Here is a 22,897-nt window from a genome sequence, read left to right as displayed (position 1 = left end):
AGCGCCCTGTTATGAAGAGCTGAACTATGACATGAAAGGCAACAAAAGGTTGAATCATGACACTAGAAATCTTTCTGAGGAATTTCATTAAAAATGTTTTCATTAAAAACATGTAAAATCATAAATATAAAATACATTTTTTTCTTGAAAACAGCATTGAAATATCATCATAGATAAAGAAGAAAGTATCAATTGTGTGTTATGAATCAATTTAAACAGTTTCTATTTCGTCAAAACAATCCTTTTCTCCCATAATTGTAAAATTTCAACTGAGTGTACGGTTTGCTCACTGTTGAATGTAGCGGTCTTAACTAACAAAAATGATCTTCATATATATAGCAACACAGCGCCATGTATTTTACAGTTAGATGGATTTGAGTGGTTTGACAAATGTCAAGTGAAATTTACAACATTATTAATATTTCGAAAGGAAATTAGCGAGATGTTAGACTTAATTAAACTAGAATATTTCCAAGCACATAGAAAATTGTACACAAATCACAATTGACGAGCGTATTTCAATACAAACTAAGAGTTAGATACAGAAGAGCTAAAGTTTACACATAAAACTGCATATACATGCAAAACCACTGTACTAGAATAAAAATGGAGAATGGAGAAGCCTTACTCGACAAAACAGACCCACTTTATAGAACTAAGTAAGAACATGTATAAAGCAAAACAAATATCTAAAAGAAACTACCTGGAAATAAACAAAATCAAAACAAAATAAAGTTGTATCCTAATACTTTAACCTGACTTCTAAACTAATGTGCATAGGCTGTACAAAATACTACCAACAGACACGTTCATGTAGAAAAGCACTTTTGGGAAAATGTTGGTCTTCAATCTCTCTGCCAGACTTTATGGTTTTCTTGTTTTAAAATTTGCCTACGTTTTACACATTGTGTAGATGACATAGAGGTAACAATTCCTGAGACGTTTGAAGAGGAGGGAAATGAAAAGGACAACAACTCCAGAGAAGTATGGTCAAACAATATGGACTTCATCCTCGCCTGTGTGGGAATGTCAGTGGGTCTTGGTAATCTATGGCGGTTTCCATATCTTTGCTACAAAAATGGAGGGGGTAAGTAAAATTTATGATTAATCTTGAAACATCCCGTTAATATTAAGCCAAAGCACATTTTTAAAGTATTTACTCTAACATGTCATCATCAATGTAAAACATCTTGAAGGGTCTAAATGCTTAGATTTCGCTATTTTTTCAATGCGTGCGATTTCGTAACACATAAGATTACACTATTCGCAAAATTATTGCCTTTTTTGAGGAAAAACGACATTGGTTGACTCTCGCTGTTATGTTAACGCTATTCGCTGCTTCTAGCGGATATTTTTAAGTTTATCACGTGAACTTTGGGAATTTCGTTTTAATCCGCTGCTTGACGACTTCTAAATCAGTGTTAATTCGCTTTTATATTATAACAATGTTTTGACGTTTATTTTAAAAAATACTTATGCAAATATTATAATCGACAGAAACTTTTGACAGATGCTTAAATATCATAATGTTTTAATCAGTTATGAGTCATTTAGTCGCTTTTACTATTTTGTTACGAAAACATCTAATTTCATTTTCAGACGGACGCGTAGATTATGTTTTATCATTTCTTTAATTTTCTTTAATCGTTTCTTTGTATTCAAGGTGCCTTTCTTATACCGTTTATAACGTTTATCGTGCTGGGTGGTGTGCCGGTCTTTATGCTTGAGATGGGACTTGGCCAGTACATGAGTCTCTCAGGTTATAAAACCTGGAAACTTTGTCCCGTATTCCAAGGTATTTGAAACTTAAGCTTCTGTGCATTTTTCGCCTATTCCGTTTTAAGGATTAATAACACCTTAAGTCCAGATTTAGAAAAAGGTACATTTTAGCCAAAAAATACATCGCAGGTATTGAAATGACTAATTCTTAATACTTCTATTTCTGAGTGTAATATAGAACATCTTTGAAAAATAGTTTAATAGGTACTCATCTATTAAAGTTAAACCTCATCCTACAGCTGATTCTTCCTTCTAGAATATTAGAAATTCTAGTTATATTCCTAAAAAGTTAAGAAAAAGGGAAACTTTTTTATGAAATTTTCCTGTTTCTACTATTTCTTACAAATAATTGGTTTAAATTGCAGGTATTGGAATATCTAATATCATCACGAGCTCGCTTGCGAACATCTACTACATCTTGATAATGGCATGGGCTGCCTACTATTTTGTGTTGAGTTTACAAGCAGTTCTGCCCTGGTCTGACTGCAATAATGAATGGAACACCCACAGGTAATTATTTTCTGAGTGTAAGACAAAAATAGGTTATATCTTATATATTAAATCAACATCTATTTATTTGAAGTAACATGCAAAATATCAGGTTTTGCTCTTTTTTTTTTTTTTTTTTTGTCTCTTTATTTTTTCTCGAGTAAGCTTTGTAAAATAAAATGAACAATATTTCATCATTGATCAAAGGATTTGAAAAAAACAATCTCTTCATAGTACATTATATTAACAGATGTATGCCGTACAGTGAAGATATCAACATCACCGCCTTAACCAATATGTCGCTGTTGAAATCTAATGGTACTGGTGTCGATCCTGCTGTGGAGTTCTGGGAGTATGACAATTATTTAAGTCGTAAACAATTATCATTACGGTTTGTTATGTAAAGGACATCACCATTGGCTGACTAAGTCATATACAATATCCATTTATAGTTACAATGTAATATATATCACAATGGTGTAGATTTTAAGTATTTAGGATAAAGTTTTGCTTACGAGGTCTAAACGGATGGAGCAGCTGTATAACGCAGTCTAATTCATCAACTTTATTTGATTAGATTTCTTATTGAAAGATGTTAATCCGTTTTGTCTTTTTCACAAGCGTTTCATCTATATTTTGTACCGACAAATGTAAATTGTGATAAGATCGAACGCTTTATTAGTAAGTGATATTATGATAATTGTTTACAGACGAGGAGTGTTACAGTTGTCCACAGACATCACAGAAGGTGGTGGTATTATTTGGCAGCTAGCTTTGTCTCTACTTTTGGTTTGGATCATTGTATATTTCTGTGTCTGGAGAGGGGTTAAATGGACTGGTAAGGTAAGTCCAAATGTTAGATTAGAATGTCATAAACAAACCGTACATACTCGTGTTGGTTTGTCTGGTCCTTTAAATCACAAAATATTTCGATATTCATGTATGAGATTTTTTTTTCAAATATTGAGTTTATTTAAATGAAATCAGTATACAGCTTTTGAAATTATCATAACGAGAACTAGTCCTATTGAATTATTGAACGGTTCTATAAATATGTAGGAGATATTTTTTCAACTGTTGATTTTATCTGATGATAGTATATCACCTTGAATGCATTTCAGCAAACTTTTCCAATTGTCTTAAATGGAATTTGTTCTGTTTTTCATGAAATGTTTCTATAGTATACGATATCAATTCGATCCATTTTAGACCTCTGAACTCTTAATAGTTTCTATAAATGTTTTTTCTGTTGTGTGTGTTTTTTAATATTGATTCTATTCTGGCTTAATGCATTTCAGCAAACTGTTCAAACTATAAGTAGAATACGTATTTACCATTCTTTCGAGCTCTTTTTGTAAAATATCGTGTTATATTTGGCTTCCGGGTGTAATTAGTTCTTGTATGAAACATTTAGTACTAATTTGGCACGACTACATTGTAATTTCGATTATGCTTCATTTAACTATACTTAACATTGATGTCATATTTAGTTATAATATTAACATTATTAAACAGTGTAATAGATAGCATAAATGTATACATGGTGATATATTCAGAAGCAAAGCCTTTTTTCTGTACTTTGTAGTAAATACAGTTTTCCAAGAATTTGATTGTTGATAAAATGGCATACTAATAAAAAGAGCAAAAGGTTAACACTGCAAATTGATGATTGATTAGTTGTTACCTTAAAATTTGTTTAGAAGTTAAAGGTAGCTAAAGCTCGATAGAAGAACACACCTTATCATTTTAAATGAAAAAAAGTTTGGCTTGACGTAAACGGTGAAAGTTTTATTGACTTCTGTTGTTTAGGTCGTATATTTCACTGCCATATTTCCATACGTCATACTAAGTATACTACTGGTTCGAGGACTGACGCTAGATGGCGCCAGAGAAGGTGTAGTGTACTACATTAAACCGGATCTGTCAAGACTTGCCGATATACAGGTAGGTTCGAGACCAAACCATAATAGAATTTCAGGATATATCTATCATAGCGAAAATTTATTTATCGGAATTAAAACTGTGTTTTAAAGATATTCGGAGAATCTTAATATTACTACATTATACAAAACATTATGATATCTATATCTTTATATGAAAAGACTTTCCAGTTATCAATATAATGAATACATGCCATAAATATTGTTGTCGCGTGATTTGAAAATATATTTCCAGCTGCTATCCCAATAAGAGCATTATGATATTCATTGTACATTAGAAAATTACACTTAATTTATGTTCTGAAATAATAAGATGCATGAAAATTACAAAACTTATTAATTACTGGGCTAAATCATTTCAGTATCTAAATTTGTATAATTTCTTCTGTCATTTTCTTTTTCCGGCTTTAATTTGATTCATTGTTTGGTTTTTATTTGTAGATGTGTACAATTTGAACAATCTTCAAAATCCTAACACTACGGAATGAAATTTACTTATGTCATCAGTAACATAGAAAATGTGTATACTACGAGTACCTTTGTTCACAAGCGATCAACGTTAGACATATATACGTGTATCGTATCACTTGTTTTACAGGTTTGGCTGGACGGAGGAACACAGGTATTTTTCACATACGCCATTGCCCTCAATCAAATTATAACTCTGGGGAGTTACAACAAATTTACAACCAATTTCTACAGGTAAAATATTTTAACAGATTAGAATCATACATACGCTCTGAATGAATACAGAAGACGCTTTATCGATGTTGACATCTTCGAATTTGACGTATCAATGGAACAAGCGTCTAATTACAAATCATAATTTCAGGGCAAGCATCTGTATAACTGATACAGCATATACTGTAACAATTTGCGAGTGATATTTACTGTTGGAACTCATATCTTGTCTGGTAATTTCGGTATGCAAAATAACGTTACCACCAGGTGACAACTGTGAATACCAATTTCCATAGAGAAGGCATAGGTTTTTTTATGCTGTTCGGTAACTTTTAAAACATGTATTGATTAAGATGGCTTTAACATTTCGTCTACTGATAGTAAAAAGAAAAGAATGAAATTGCTTTTAATTGGACAGTATTATCATGACTAGTAATTTTCTCTTGACTCCAGAAAGATTCTGGCGTCCTCCGTCTTATGACCTTGAATATTGGTACTTTAGCTGACTGAATTTGAGTTCGGGTTATTACTTAGTGTTATTTTTTATAGGGACATTTGTGAGCTATCTAACCAGTGGACGTGTAATTTGATTGATCACTAACACTTGGCGTACTACAATGTTTGTCTCGCTAGCAAATGTTCGTTATTTTATTGCTAGTTCTTATTCCACTTGTCATGATTTCTATAATGACTGTTTGTGAAAATTGTATCCTTGCCGAAATATCCGGCTATACAGTACTTGATGCAATCTTGCAATGTTAAAAAAACAAAAACGATAACCGAAGATTTTTGTTTTCAGCTCGAAAGTATAATCAGAGATACCACGCCCTATTATAACTTCATTTTTTCTGACAGGGACGCCATCTTTGTGGCTTGTATTAACAGTGGAACAAGTTTGATCGGGGGTTTCGCCGTCTTTTCCGTACTAGGATTTATGTCCAAACATCACAATATTCCTATATCAGAAGTGGCTAACGCTGGTGATGCCTCCATTTATTTTTTAAATTAAGTTTAAGTTGTTCTAATAGCATAATTGAATTGATTCGCTACATTAGCGCAATATATGAAAAAATGTCCAAAAGATAAAAACATATTCATGTCAAATTACGTAAAAAAATGTGCACCTCAAATATGATGTTATCATTTAAATATTACGTTTTCAACGTCAAAAGTCCTTGTAAGCCTTAATAAAAACATTACCTGATCACAGAGTTACATTTTACATTGTTTTTTTTCGATCTCCATTCCAGGTCCCGGATTGGCTTTTATTACTTATCCTAACGCCGTGACACAGATGCCGATTTCCCCATTGTGGGCTGCCCTTTTCTTTCTGATGTTACTTTTACTTGGCCTCGATAGTCAAGTAAGTCCGCGTTTAAGCAATTGTGTTTAATGTATAGCGAGAACCTTTTACCCAAACATAGTAACTGTACTATATCAAGTATAATCTCAATAAATATTATTACCTCGCAGGGGTGATAGGCTGGGGGTCTAATGGCCACCAATCACATTTCACCATATGTTTATAGTATTGTACATCCATAGGATAAGATTTTTCACTTGACTGCAGAAAGATTCTGGCGTCCTCCGTCTAATGAACATGAATGTTGGTAAATGTGACTTGGCAGTATATCAAAAATATTTTTGTATTACTTGATGTTAAACGATACCAACATATGTTAACTGACAGAGAGCCCTCAGAATGAGGTTATAAATCCGATGATTGTTGCAGTATTGTAAATGACATTCTCACGATATATGTCAAACTATGAAGACCTTAATGAATTGAGTAAAAGTTGCCATCGATAATACTATCAAGCAGGATACAAAAAGACCGAGAAAGTACCTTTCCTTTGAGCTTCATTAAAATAAAAAAACAAGCACTGAGGACTCCAGTTAACGATGTCAAGTATTTTAGAATACTTTTTTTTTCAACAGAACGAGTGAGTAGCCAATTTATGAATGTGCCAGTTTCCATCCAATATATGATTTTCAAAGACTAATCTCATGCTTATGCTGTTGTATGCATTTTATTTCGTTTTGTTTTGTTTTCCAAAGTTTGTAGGAGTGGAATCTGTTGTTACCGCATTCATGGATATATTTCCAAACTTTTCACGAAAAGGAAATCGACGGGTGTTTATAGTAGCTGTCTACTGTCTCATGTCGTTTCTAGTGGGACTTTCAATGGTATCAAGGGTATGTTTTCTTCCATAAATATCCATAAAATAGCATGTGAACCTGAAATGTTTACCAAATGTGGCATTGCTTTTAACCAATATGGATGCGATATACTAATTAAAGCACTTTTTCTGTTTAGGGAGGAATGTATGTATTCCAGCTGTTCGACTACTACTCCGCCAGTGGAATGGTCCTTCTGTGGTCAGTGTTCTGGGAGGTGGTGGCCATTGCTTGGGTGTTTGGTAAATGTGATATTCTGCTTTAAATTCATCGCTCTAGAGATTTACAAGTCATGGTTGCTGATACATTGCTCATCAAGTCAGTCACAAAACCTGTCATTGGCAATTTCATCTATTCTTATCAGGCACACCACCTGACTGGATAATATATATCAAACCTGTTGTTGTGTTTTGATGTGTAGTTAGTTGTAATTACAAGAAACCGAGATATTCAATACATATGTATAAGCAAAGAGATTCAACCTAAAACATTTTGGAAAAGGGAAAAGATCAGACCAAATATGAAACGGAAGGGATGTCAGCTTTTGATTAGACATGCCATCCAACATATGATTCTAGGAAAGGTCAAATAATGACAGCTCTCAAAAGTGAGTACTGAAGTTCATACAAGAGCCAATCGCGATACATATTTCCTGCACTCCATCCGACTAATGTCAGATATGTTCTGTGAAGGTTGTCTTTTTCAAGCATTCAGTTGTTTCTTCTTTTGGATGATCTCATAACATGGCAAAAAGAAAGTAATACATTTAAATAAATTTATAAGGAAGAAAGCGACAGACAAGTGAATAATGTTCTTTTCGATGCTTACAAAGCTTCCTCATAAAGTGAAATATTTTGGTTAAATATCGAAAACAATTCCAAAATCAAAATCAAGGTGAGTTTTGTGACTTTTGAGAGTGGCTAATTCACAATAATTCACATTCAATAATCTTTTCTGAAGGTGCTGACCGGTTCTATGATGCCATTGAGATGATGATAGGTTCAAGGATCAACCCATATCTACAATTCTGTTGGAAGTACACAACACCTCTATTGTGTATGGTAATTAAGCGCAATAAACTTATTGTAGTTGTCGAGAAACTGAATTTCACTCTATGAAGAAAGCCCATATCGATGAACATAATAGTATTGCCTCCTTTGAAATGTCCTGAGTTGCTATATTTTGATTTTACTGGTGATGTTCAACACCGCATGGTGTGTGACTAATGCTAGTACGGATATATGAAACTGTTAGAGACAAAACCGGTTTCTAGGCTAAAATATGCATATTAAATTTAAATTCTTACCAGATGTTTTAACATTATACATTTATTACAGAGTCTTTTGTTATCTAAGTTGATCATGTTCCGGCCACTTAAGTACAACAAGACATACGAGTACCCCACCTGGGCTCAGGGTTTCGGTATCCTGTTGGCACTATCGTCCATGGTGTGTATTCCTATTTATGCTATCTTCAAACTGGCAACCACGGAAGGCACACTTGTGAAGGTATAGTGGATAATGTATAGGACACACATATTCCATAAGACATGCTGTTTCCGATTTGAGACGATGGGCATGGGTGTCATCTTGTTGCCCGTAATGAATCCTACTGAACCTCATTGTGAAAAAGAGGGCCTACATATTACGGTTCAAATAAATTTCTTCTGGAGATACATGTTTGACGCAGGACATAAAGAATCGCATATACATTAGTATTTGTTCTATTCGTGTGTATTATGCTGTACGACCTCTGATGTTATTGATATTGTCCTGGAATATTTATCGTTATTAGGTCGTCATCAATCCGACTTTTCATACCTTTATTGCAATAACCACAATGAGCATTCCATTTGACGAGACGCTGATATTTTTATGCTCGAATACTATAAGTTGTTTCAAAATGTTATCTCAATTTCATATTTCATCAACATTTACATTTTTCATTGGAGATATTGTTATTTGTCTGAGAAAATTCGTGGTTTAAAAAGATATAGATGAAAATGCAAAGTTATCAGAGACAACTCGATACCAGAGTTTTAAAGGAAGTGTTTTAATGATAATTGAATTTAAACGGTAAGGAGAACAAAGGAGTTGTTATATACACATGTGATGATAAATCGTTATCTCAAATTGTCAAAGCAGAACTTATTGCTTGTACTGGTTTATGGAATATATAAGCGATACCAGGGTGTAAACTGCAACAAGAAAAACTATCTATTTATGTTTGTTTCAGAGATGGCGAAAAGTGACGACACCAGTGTTACGGAAACATCAGATCCACCCCAGCTGGAGAATTAAGGCTAGGAACGACTAACAGGACATTTGTTAGTGGGAAATCTTGTGACGTAAAACACCAATGGATACCACGATATTATTCAAGATATACATGTTTGATGTGTGGATTTTATATACACCAAGGATATATCATATTGAAAGTCTAAGAACATTACGAGGAATTACAGTTTTGAATAACTTCATGACAAAGGTTATATCACGATTCAGCATACGCTCTATCGCTTGTGAAAGAACAGAACGATTACACTTAAAGGGGAACTATGATTCTCTTGCTCATCGTTATATACTTGTTCCCATAAAAACTCCAACTGTAATTTTTGCCTTGATTCATGTGTTTTGTTTTATTATCTATGTCAAAATAGTACTGGTATTTACGTGATCATTTTATAAAATCATGTTAACATGGTTGATAGGTTCAACCTTTGATATTTTCTCGACGTAATTGTTTTACATAACATTTTTGGAGAGGTGGGGGGGAGAGACATAAAAGCTACATATTTACGTTGTATCTTGCCTTATCAATTCGTTATTTAGTTACGGTATACCGCGATATCTTCGCCCCTTATTATTTTTGCCCATGTACTATTATAACACAAGATTGCTTCATGTTCATTTCTCCCGCTGATAATTTCATAAAAAAGTTATATAAGTGCAACAAATTTTCTTTCGACTTTTTGGGAAGATATTTTATCACGTCTTTGTGGCGTTTTTTTTTTTTTTTTTTTTGTTAACCCCTCATTGGCTTTTTATTATAACTACTGAAAAATAATCTTTTGTTCATTTTATGGTTTATGTAACTGTAAGATATGTTTTTAATTTCATAAATAAATACAAAGTCACCCTCTCTGTAAGGTTGACCTTTTTTATTCATATTCATTGTTGTGTCGTTTCTTGTCGTAGTGTGCAGATACATAAAAAAATCATATAAGTGTAACAAATTTTCTTTCCCACCTTAAGTCCGCCCTTCATGCTCATGGAAGAAAATGGCGAAAATTAAACTGAGACGACAATTCGCCGGTACATAGTACTCCGCTCCTCTTTATATTCTTTGAATTAACATTAGATATATCAGAGGATTGATAAGGTTGTTTTACCTCATTATCGATATCAGTATTTGACTACACCTCAGAACGTGACATTTTTAATATCAAACAAGCTAATTCTTATATTAAAATCTAAAGCAGTTATTGGTAATATGTTGTATAGCTATTGAACAAATACTGAAATATCTACTAATATTTTGTCTGTTAACCATTATGGTGTTTGAAAGTATTTATAAGGGAATCGAGCTTAACGCAAAATATCCAAGCTAAATGGATATCACAGCATTTGAAGAATAAACTATATTCTGTAGAGGTCTTTAATATGCTGAGTTGTTTGACAACGCCAAATTTATAAGACGGAACATAAAAAAACCGCTGAAGTATACAAAAATACGGCCTTAGTTACATTTTCCTCGGAAATGATATAAATGTTATGAATAATGAAATAGATACGCGTTACCCGGAACATATTGACTGTAATATTCAAGGCATTACATAACGTCACTACCTTCACCAATTTAATAGTTGTGTAGAGTACTATAGTGTCATATCTATCGTCTACAACTGGACTCGTGAGGATGTGTCCTGGGTGTCTTATCTCGGCCGTTTGCGATGTCCAGCAAATGTACAAGAGTTTTATCAAAATACACTCTCACGTTTTCATGACATTCTCATCTGTCACACCTCTGGAATTGTAGATAAGATACCTCCAAATATGGACAGACACGGACACTATTCAACAGGTAACAAAAACCATAAATGAAGATAAATAAAGAAATAAATTAACGTACGGACGGTCAGCCTAAGTGGCGACTGAGGAAAACCAAAGTAATGAAATGGAAAGTCCAACTCAAGAAGAGGAGATGAGGCATACCCATAATAAAATACCAAATTTTAGAACAGCGTCAAGTACAATTGTAAACCATGACATCATTTGAATAAAGTAAAAACAAAAACTAAACAAACAAAACATGGCATGCAAGTTACGGAAAGTCAGAGGGACTGAATTTCCATCAGCAGCGGTAATCAATGAACGACATTGACACGACAGAAATGGTCAAAATTTGGTGTTTTGTTACGTATAACATTTAAAATTGAATGCTTACATCATTGAAGTCTACAACAAGACTCGTTTAATGTATGTTAACGTGCTCCAAGGCTATTGCTTGTAAAGGAAAGTGGAGACCATAGAAACATAATATTTACCTTTATCTACATTTGTTATTCTGCAAAATTCCATGAAGGAATTTCGAGGACTACACTATCACGTTATTGCTCGACGCTGATTGGCTAATACGGTTCTAGTGGCAAATACAAAGCCGCCATGATCTCAAGTATCCGACTAATTCTCTGACTACGCCAAAAGCCTATTAGACTGTCCACTAGAAGCTGATAAATATCCGTTATATCTTTACTACCAAAAAGTATAGGCATTTAATAATATTTAATTCAATTCATCAGTACAACCTGTGTACACATACAAAGTACCTTGTCATACAAAGTACCATGTATAAGTGGAATACAAAAACAAGACAAAGAAAGTGAAGAATGGAATAAGAATCGATTCCTTAACTTATTTGAGTCAAAAACACCCGTATACAGGCGACCAAGCCGGCACGGACCCGGACCTGTCACCTATATACCCGTATACAGGCGACCAAGCCGGTACGGACCCGGACCTGTCACCTATATACCCGTATACAGGCGACCAAGCCGGTACGGACCCGGACCCGTCACCTATATACCCGTATACAGGCGACCAAGCCGGCACGGACCCGGACCTGTCACCTATATACCCGTATACAGGCGACCAAGCCGGTATGGATCCGGACCTGTCACCTATATACCCGTATACAGCCGGTACGGACCCGGACCTGTCACCTATATACCCGTATACAGGTAAACCCAGCCGGTACGGACCCGGACCTGTCACCTATATACCCGTATACAGGTAAACCCAGCCGGTACGGACACGGACCAGTCACGTATATACCCGTATAGAGGTAAACCCAGCCGGTACGGACCCGAACCTGTCACCTATATACCCGTATAGAGGTTAACCCAACCGGTACGGACCCGGACCTGTCACGTATATACCCGTAAACAGGTAAACCCAGCCGGTACGGACCCGGACCTGTCACGTATATACCCGTAAACAGGTAAACCCAGCCGGTACGGACCCGAACCTGTCACGTATATACCCGTATACAGGTAAACCCAGCCGGTACGGACCCGGACCTGTCACGTATATTCCCGTATAGAGGTAAACCCAGCCGGTACGGACCCGGACCTGTCACGTATATACCCGTATACAGGTAAACCCAGCCGGTACGGACCCGGACCTGTCACGTATATACCCGTATACAGGTAAACCCAGCCGGTACGGACCCGAACCTGTCACGTATATGCCCGTATACAGGTAAACCAAGCCGGTACGGACCCGGACCTGTCACGTATATTCCCGTAAACAGGTAAACCCAGCCTGTACGGACCCGGACCTGTCACGTATATACCCGTATACAGGTAAACCCAGACGGTACGGACCCGGACCTGTCACGTATATACCCGTATACAGGTAAACCCAGCCGGTACGGATCCGGACCTGTCACGTATATACCCGTATACAGTAAACCCAGCCTGTACGGAACCGGACCTGTCACGTATATACCCATATACAGGTAAACCCAGCCGGTACGGATCCGGACCTGTCACGTATATACCCGTATATAGGTAAACCCAGCCGGTACGGACCCGAACCTGTCACCAATGTACCCGTATACAGGTAAACCCAGCCGGTACAGATCCGGACCTGTCACCTATATACCCGTATACAGGTAAACCCAGCCGGTACGGATCCGGACCTGTCACGTATATACCCGTATACAGTAAACCCAGCCTGTACGGAACCGGACCTGTCACGTATATACCCGTATACAGTAAACCCAGCCTGTACGGAACCGGACCTGTCACGTATATACCCATATACAGGTAAACCCAGCCGGTACGGATCCGGACCTGTCACGTATATACCCGTATATAGGTAAACCCAGCCGGTACGGACCCGAACCTGTCACCAATGTACCCGTATACAGGTAAACCCAGCCGGTACAGATCCGGACCTGTCACCTATATACCCGTATACAGGTAAACCAAGCCGGTACGGATCCGGACCTGTCACGTATATACCCGTATATAGGTAAACCCAGCCGGTACGGATCCGGACCGGTCACGTATATACCCGTATACAGTAAACCCAACCGGTACGGACCCGGACCTGTCACGTATATATCCGTATACAGGTAAACCCAGCCGGTACGGACCCGAACCTGTCACCAATGTACCCGTATACAGGTAAACCCAGCCTGTACGGACCCGGACCTTTCACGTATATACCCGTATACAGGTAAACCCAGACGGTACGGACCCGGACCTGTCACGTATATACCCGTATACAGGTAAACCCAGCCGGTACGGATCTGGACCTGTCACGTATATACCCGTATACAGGTAAACCCAGCCGGTACGGATCCGGACCTGTCACGTATATACCCGTATACAGTAAACCCAGCCTGTACGGAACCGGACCTGTCACGTATATACCCGTATACAGGTAAACCCAGCCGGTGCGGACCCGAACCTGTCACGTATATACCCGTATACCGGTAAACCCAGCCTGTACGGACCCGGACCTGTCACCTATATACCCGTATAGAGGTAAACCCAGCCGGTACGGATCCGGACCTGTCACCTATATACCCATATACAGGTAAACCAAGCCGGTACGGACCCGGACCTGTCACCTATATACCCACATACGGGTAAATTTTTGTTGCCCGAGGCACCACTACTCGCCACTTTCGGTAGTGTAAAATTATATACATCAAGACTAATTAACGCAGGTCCAGATTATATTTCGAAAACTGTCGAATTAAAAATGACTTTTATGATTACCGATAAATTTTTATGTTCATGTGATTGCTATTTAGTAATCACATCTCGAATTTTCCGCTAAATTTTCAATCGGTAATATTAGCCAACCATTTTACCAAACCACACAAAATGTGCGATCCTATCGCACAGTTGTGCGTACGATACTGTACCGTGCGTCAATTAATTCAATTAAACAAATGGGACATTGTTTTACAGTTTAAGCTAAAGTTTGAACGCCGAGGTACATTAATTGATCAACACCAAACACTGACTGATTTGCCATTTCAAGTCCATATTTTATCATTATATATTCCCCCCTCCCTTGCTAAATACGACATTTTTGTTTTAGTGGTATTAACTTTACTTCCCTTTGGTCAGCATAACACCCCAGATTATTTAAAAACTCTTGTTAACTATCCACTGTTTCTGAGAATAACATTAGGTTATCTGCATATAACATTAAGAATAGTCTCAAATCTACAGTGTATGATGTTCTAGGTATCTGAGGTTTTATCAGCATCAAGAAAATACATGGCAACATAATTCAAACTCAAATTCCGTAAGACTAGGGCAAAATATGAACAAAATAAATATTTATATGGAGACTCCTGAAAAACTCCAAAGAGAATAAGACCACGTGTTCCTTAAGAGTAAGCTCCGTCGACAACACCCGCCATGCAAACATTGATCAATCATAGTAAGTAACGCCACGTTCACAAATGAGAACAAGGTATACGACAATGGAACCAACAGGCAAACCGTAACGAGCATGAAATACGTCCAGCTTCATGTCACATACAGAGAATATTTCTCAATGAGATCACTATAGCGACTATGAAATTTTGTACTGAGTGTAATATTACTTTCGAAATGCATTGTGGGATGATCCCGAAAGAAGACGATATAGCCTAAAAAGGGAACAAGTATGTCATTCCAGTTCTTATCCCTATGTAATATAATAATTATAAACAGGATCATGATATTTCAAGGTCCAAGGGAAGCAACTGGTGTTTACTTGGCAACAGATCTACTATCTTCTGAAGAGAACTTACTTCTCAAAATATCTCCAATAAGAGGTAGTTTATGTTCGTAGAATGAAGTGTAACTAGGTAAATTTTACCTAATGCTGTTCATTCTTTTATGAATAAATATACCAAATAATTCTATTCAATACGTTTGTTGAGTTCTTATCTTCCAAAACACTGGACAGGAGCGAACCTAAATTTAGGCAACTACTCCAATTTCAATATATCAATATACTGTAATCCATTTTTAATGTATAACTGATGACTAAGAGGAGTCTACAATGGGAATGGACCATCCAATAATCTCGAGAAAGAGTTATAACAAACTTCAATTTTCAAAAACAATATGGCTGACATTTTTCTCACCAATTCCAAAATTCAACACACAGACAACTTATGCAATTCGAAAATCTCCATCGAGTATGAATATTTAGATTTACATAATGTCTGAACTTTTATTTCTTATCTGCTGTTGAAATAAATGCAAGTGTATATAAATGTCCATTACTGATTAAATACCTCCAAGTGTTCGTCTGAGGCCACAGTGAAATCCGCTTCTTCTGCATTCACGACGTTAGTGACGTTCTAATAATACCCAAAGATAACATAATAGTACATATCTTATACCTGCTGTAGCTATACATGTAATGATGTGTGGACTCGAAATCTACGGCACCAAATGGTCTGGTCTATTTCACTACAACAGTAGAACTGCATTATATTTGGACATAGTCAACGAGCGGAAATATCTGTACACCTTATGGCAGATGTTACTCATGACAAAGCTTTTATATAAGTAACAGAGGTCAGTATCAGATCAATGCCTCCGCTAGGAACCCGGGACCGCTGACTTATTGTTTAACGCTAAAATCTAAAAAGGAGGTCTTTCTAGCCGAGTGACATATCACAGCTAGTATTTTTGCCAGGGTTACATGTATATATAATCTAAAGAAAACTGAAGTAAAAAAAAAAAAAAAAAATCACACTTTTAAACATTGTTTACTGATGATGTGAATATCAACCACTTAAAGAGCACAGCCATTAACCCTTTTAATAGTTAGCCATATGAACGCTCTCAAGATGTGTTTGTACAATTCAAATTATATATAAAAGCAAATTATGAAGGGGTTAAATTTAGCAGTGAGTCAACAAATATATCATTATCATTTTCATTGCAAAAATTCGAATCACCTGCCTATTCGAACTGAGTGGCGGTTTATCTGTTGTTTAAAAAAAACTTAAATAAACAAAAGTTTCAGATAGAAGTACTGACAAATAAGCATAGATATCTATCAATGAAGTTAGTGTTAAGGGATTACACAAAAAAGTTTCCCGAATAGCACAATCAAATTATATTGTGTATACAAACGACACTTTTATTCTAACTTATTTGTATGGAATTAAAAAGCAGAGAACAACAATTTTTAATTCCATACTACCGACGTATTCCGCATTTTTTGATGCGCTAATTTTGAAGGTGATTATAACATCGCAAACAAAGAATGCAAATGACTCCCTATCGACCCATTCTTATGGTACGCTGGTCTGCCAGAGTTACGTCCCTTCGTTACACTCTTTTCGAGAATACTTTACAAGTACATAGACGAAATCTTGCATGTCACTTATCGCTTGAGTGAGTCCTGCTGACGACTCGCGATCCACCGTGTTCCGATCGCGGAGGTTCATCGCGGTTCATGAGGTCACCGTAAATTTTTGTGATTGAATCGTGATAATTCATCGCCTTTCATCGTGAATCTTGAAGTTCGCCGATCAGTGCATTGCGTTTTTTCTAAATTGCTGTGACGAGGACTGTATTATGAAATATACAATTAATTCTACCTGCTAATAATGCAGATACCCTTATCTATTACAACACGTTGCTTGATTGATAAATATTGTAGCGGTTTTTCAAGAAGATGACCATTGTCATAGAGACAAAGAGTCATTTGCAAAGAGGTTGTCTCCATGTGGCGGTTATTTTTTACAAATTGTCAAGCCATTTTTTCCAAAAGTCAGAATATCTAGGCACACGGGCATCGTGACAACTGCCTTAATATCCTGCAAAGACATCTGTAAACACCTTATTGTACTTACACACACAATGTAGTTATATTGAATGGAAATATTTTATTTACATAATAATTTGTGTGTTCATTTGAGGATTGTATTGCAATATATGTGCCATCCAAAGCACAGACTATTCCAGGAAAATCATTTCAGCGACTGAACTTGTCCTCCTCATCTATCATCTCTTGTGCATTTGACCAGGATATAAGTCTGTGTTTCAGCAAAAGTATTGCTGAGATTACCTTACCCGACAAGAATCTACTGTAGATACAGACATTCCAAAGCGATCAGCAGTTTTTGTCGTGGAATCCACACCATTAACTTACCAGAGGATGGTCAATTGTTGTTTATCTACAAAGACTGGTTCTCTACAACCATGGCCATCAGGGTGAAGTTCTGGACAGTCTTGTTAAATGTAGGTATTGACATTCAAAGCATGCGTCGATATGTTTCATCATCATACAATGGTATCCTGACACTACCAAATTATACCAAATTATAATCATAAAGTAGGTGAATAGCATTAACAAATCCATTTTTCCGTAATTGGAACTAAGAACAGCTGAAACAGACAGCAAGGTGCTACGTGACCCAGACCGGCATGTTGGGAATGAATATACGGTTATTCATTAATTACCTTAGAACTACCATGATTGATAGAAATATTGCAAGATCATTCACCACGATATAATTTTTAGGCATCTTCAATCATCAACTTAGAGGTGAGTTTGTCCCTGTAAGGAAGCCTTGATTCCGTTCCCGAGCCACGAAATACCGGCATTGAACCTGGTAGTTTCTTATTTCTGCTTAACGAGACATGCACGAAAACATTGCAGCCTCCCAAAAACAAACATGCGCTCACCTCATAAACATCTAGAGACCATAAATGAGCCTGGCTGTTAAACAGTATCAATCAAATCAAATCAAGCCTTCAGATAACCTGGCATTTAATGCAGTATATCATTGCAGTAATCTGTATGTACATTTATTTAAATTTTGTTTTAATAAACTCCTAACAGTTTTTCTTTACATTCCAAATTTAAATAACGATAAAAATAAAATGTAGGTAAGAATTCCAGACACAGTAAGGTGGTCCAGTACAACCCATCACGTCACTAAATCCTGATTGATGCAAAGTCACACGTTAAAGGTTCACTGATGCTATAAAAGCAAAATCTACAGGAGACATTAAATCTTGCGATGTCATATACATTTGTCGATAAGTATTATTATCTTTACCATTGGTGCTGTATCACTTTAATATGCCCTTTAAAATTAGGATGTAAAGGTGTAGTTTGAATGACTTTGAAGTCAGTAGTTCAGAAGAGACGGGTTGAATATATCAATTCGGTTGGTAATATTCTGTCTTGCACAGCTTCAACACGATGGATGTTACAGGTAAGAATTCGAACAATTACAAATCTTAATGAAATATGATAATATGACAATTTGTTTTTAAATTATTATTATTTGATATTCGTAGATACATTAACATCCATAACATGAGATATCATAAAACGATAACATGGTTTGATGACAAGATGGATGTTACATATACCATACACACTGTTTTATTCGAATGTGAAATACTCCATAAGGCAAAATTAATTATCTCTCGTTTCTACCATTCTTAGCCCAATACATTTGAATATATAATGGATTTTGTCCCATAAAGAGTTGATTTTTCACATTGAACAAAATTTCATTTTTTTTTTTTTTTTTTTTTTTATGGGAAACTCATATTGTAGCATCCCTATTTACGTAACACTAATCTATTCTTCCCAAAATTTTCCATTAATTTTACCACGTGAAGAGCTTTTAATATCAATTAATACATGCATTGTATTTAACAGCGTTTCATATACATTTTCTCTAATTGTACCGTGGTTATGAAAAACCGCGCTCTGTCCTATACAATATATATACTCAACAAAAAAAGAAAGGTTTACATGTTTCCTTGGCAAATACCTGTAAATGAGTGAAAACAAAATGACGTTTGCTGCGACTAACTTGTATCTTCGCTTGAATTTCATAAACATTCAAACTGACAACTGTTCCTTAGATCCTTAGGACTTAGAAATCACCGAATCTTGCTATCTATCAACTTTATCATTATGCCCCATAACCGCAGTAGAGACTACAAGGACATTGTTTGGGCGACGTGTGTCTCCCCAAACAGTCCGCAACAGGTTGAGGGCCTACCAATTGAAAGCGCGGCGTCCCTACACTGGACCCAATTTGTTGCGACGTCACCGTAATAATCGGCGTAACTGGACCCGTGTTCACCGTCGTTGGGCCTTACGACAATGAAACAATGTTGTTTTCAAATGAGTCCAGGTTTTGTCTGCAACACGGTGACGGAAGGCGCAGAGTGTGGAGGCGACGAGGGGAGCGTTTTGCGTACTGCTGCGTCGCAGAACGGGACCGCTTTGGCGGCGGAAGTGTAATGGTTTGGGGTGGTATTTGTGGGGGGACTCGTACCAGGCTTGTTGTGTTAAATGGCAATTTAACCGGCATTCGATATCGGGACGAAATTGTATGACCAGTGGTTCTGCCATTCTTAAGACGCCATGGCGTTGGCGCCATTTTTCAACAGGATAACGCACCAGTGCACACCAGTCGCGTCAGCAGAACTTTCTTGCAGCAGAATAACGTTTAGGTGTTAGATTGGCCATCTAAATCACCTGATTTGTCACCATTTGAGCATGTCTGGGACGCTCTTGGGCGACGCGTGAGAGAACGTCAAAATCCATACCCGTTATGTATAATACCATTTATCCAGGACACGAGGATCACTCCAGAATTAGAAATTAGATTAAAAAGTGTGTTAATGTACTACTACTAATGCCTCGTCAGATAGATATTTCATGTACACATCTTATATATAACAAGGTGCCATACATGGTTTTGAAATTCTTGACGCAGTTATTCAAACCGTCGAGGGTGATTTCGTCTGTACGACCATTGAAACTTGTATTTGACTGTTTCCGAAATGATTTGGCACATCTATCCGTATCATGACTTTCTTTATCTTTTGTTGTGTATTACATTGATTTTCTCTTGTTAAATAACGATTCGACGGTTGAGCACCTCTGATGAAACCATGATAAATGTCCAGCATTTTCTTTCTGTTTCTTTTCATTGCTTGCAAATCCATTGTCTCCTTTGCTGTAACTCACAACACATTACAAAAATTTGAAAAAGGTCATTGATACTACATTTCTCGAGTTGTAAATGTATAACGATGTTGACTTTTCTTAAAATAACAAAGATTTATTTACAATTTTAATCGTATATACCCACCTGATCTTGAAATCAAGGACCAATTCTTCTGCATCAGCCGCTTTCCAACAATACAATCAAAGTGTATGAAAACTGTTAATTTCCCATTTCTTGATGCCTCCCTAACTGACGAAGTTTATATGTCGCTATTGATTTTTACCAATATCACGATTTTCGTGCCGGATGTCGTCAACCGACAAACTCACAAGACAGGATTATGAGAAGCGAAGCCATTGAAGATCTTCATAAAGATATCACTAAGAAATATCGTATTGCAATTAGAAATTAAAGACACAGCTGACTCTTGCACATCAGCTGCTTATCTCGATCTTTTCTTACAACTAAACAAACATGGTTAGATTTCAGTCAAACCGTATGATAAACGTGATGATATCGATTTCCTCATTGTGATTTTCCGTTTAGGATAGCAATATCCCTGCATCCCCGACGTATGGTGTTTATATGTCTTATCGATTCGATATTCAAAGACCTGTTCCCATTATCACAATTTTTGAGCAAGAAGTCGTCAACTCGTAGCACAGGGTTTCAAAAGGTTAAGGAAAATTATGGAGAAGTTTTACGTCGTCATACTAATGTCTTTGAGAAATATTCTATTTCTTTTACGATATTAGGCTGGGTGTTTTGATGCTCGTTAGTTTGCGTGTTGGTTCCGTTGTTATATACTTACTTGGATTGACCAAGGTTTGCATGGCGGGTGGCATCGATGAAGCAGCAACACTTACTCTTCCGCATCATCTGGTCTCATTGTCTATGTGATTTACGTATAATGTTTTCCTTTTGTTCATTATTTGCCCTAGTTTAGTTGAATTTGGATAATAATTGTGTTGAAACGTTGGTATTTTATTGTTTTCCATGTATTCGTTTTCGATTTCCTCAATAACGCTGAAAATTTTAAACATGTACGCCATGACACTAGTTTGTAGTACAGCAGATAGTGTTTTCCTACTTAATTGCCGAGTTCTGATTTTCTAGTCCACGAACACAATGTTCTATGTGATGTATTTATTCAATTTCCAGCGTGTTTCCTTCTTTTTTACAAGTCTTTGATTTTCACTTCTCATTTCAGTATATGTATAACTTTTTCAGCATGTGGTTAAGAATATCCATCTCTTACGTCGTCATGTATAAAGTTGCTTGCTTATTCTTGTTTAATATTTCCACTTAATGTTCAAAAATAACGTGTCGTCCTTGAGTTAAATAAATTTCAGCAAAGGCACTAACAAATGAAGATACACTGAATACGTGAATATTTATATGCTTGGATATAAATATTCAACAGAATTTTCTCCATAAAGCAACGGATTATTTAGGGAAGATTACGGAATTCCAATTTCCGATAACACTAATACGTTTGAATTCTTAAAGGAAAATCGTTATAGAAAATTGAAAGATGGAAACTTAGTTGTCCTTTCTGTAAAACCTGGTATTACCAACAAAGAACAGTAGTACTTTTAAAAATGATCGAACACATTATGGTATGGCGTTGGCCGTCCTTCAGTCTTAAACGTTTCTGAGTTAGAATATATCCATCCTTCTACAGCTTTCAACACTGATAGATTTTATCACCTTAACATGGAATTATATTTTCCAGAACGGCAGTTAAATTAAGTTGTCAATAGGTCAACAATAATAATTGTTAACATACTTATTACTTAATTCTTGACTTCTTCAGAGAATCACAGCTGGAGCTTACGAATTTGAGTTCTATTCATAGCATTTGACATATTTTCGTTTCTAGAATCATTACTCAATTTTTGTTTTTCTGTTTGGTCGTATTTTTACTTTTCCATGGCGGTTTCGGAACATCATTTCGTCATAGAATAATATCAACTTGCATTGACCTAAAGAAAGACTTAACTATTTCGTAAAAAAATACAACCTGTTCGTTTTTTTTTTAAATATTACTGAAAGGTATTATTTCATTTGCAAGTCTTTTGTAAATAACAATAACAAAAACATGGTTAAGACCATAATCTAACATCAAATTCAATTAAACAAGGGCAACATATGAACAAAAGAAAGATTTGCACAGAGATTCCTGAAACCACACAAGAAGAATAATACCAGTAGTTAAGGAAGAAAAAGCGTATTCTACCTCATGTAAGACACCGGCATGTAAATGTTAGCAATTTTTCTTATTCATTGTTTTATATCTTCAATACTTA

The 22,897-nt window shown here is 36.2% G+C and overlaps 1 protein-coding gene and 1 pseudogene across 1 annotated transcript; one reads left to right on the top strand and one right to left on the bottom strand.

Moving 5' to 3' along the window:
- The first annotated feature begins 613 nt into the window (after positions 1-613).
- Positions 614-9,383, top strand: LOC132565542 (sodium- and chloride-dependent taurine transporter-like). Its single transcript, XM_060230190.1, has 15 exons — positions 614-659; positions 914-1,087; positions 1,664-1,795; positions 2,145-2,289; positions 2,519-2,620; positions 2,979-3,111; positions 4,078-4,212; positions 4,807-4,910; positions 5,745-5,869; positions 6,140-6,252; positions 6,948-7,085; positions 7,207-7,309; positions 8,028-8,128; positions 8,405-8,575; positions 9,303-9,383. The coding sequence occupies exons 1-15, from the start codon at positions 614-616 to the stop codon at positions 9,381-9,383; spliced, it is 1,803 nt and encodes a 600-aa protein (XP_060086173.1).
- Positions 9,384-17,343: 7,960 nt separating this feature from the next.
- On the bottom strand, positions 17,344-18,131 carry LOC132565541 (uncharacterized; annotated as a pseudogene).
- Between the last annotated feature and the right edge of the window lie 4,766 nt (positions 18,132-22,897).

The sequence above is a fragment of the Ylistrum balloti genome, unplaced genomic scaffold (genome assembly GCF_031769215.1).
Source record: "Ylistrum balloti isolate Yb309-2 unplaced genomic scaffold, AGI_CSIRO_Ybal_v1 Utg369724, whole genome shotgun sequence".
NCBI classification, from domain to species: Eukaryota; Metazoa; Mollusca; class Bivalvia; order Pectinida; family Pectinidae; genus Ylistrum; species Ylistrum balloti.
Note: the sequence above shows the minus strand (reverse complement) of the source record. Positions and strands in the feature narration are given on the sequence as shown.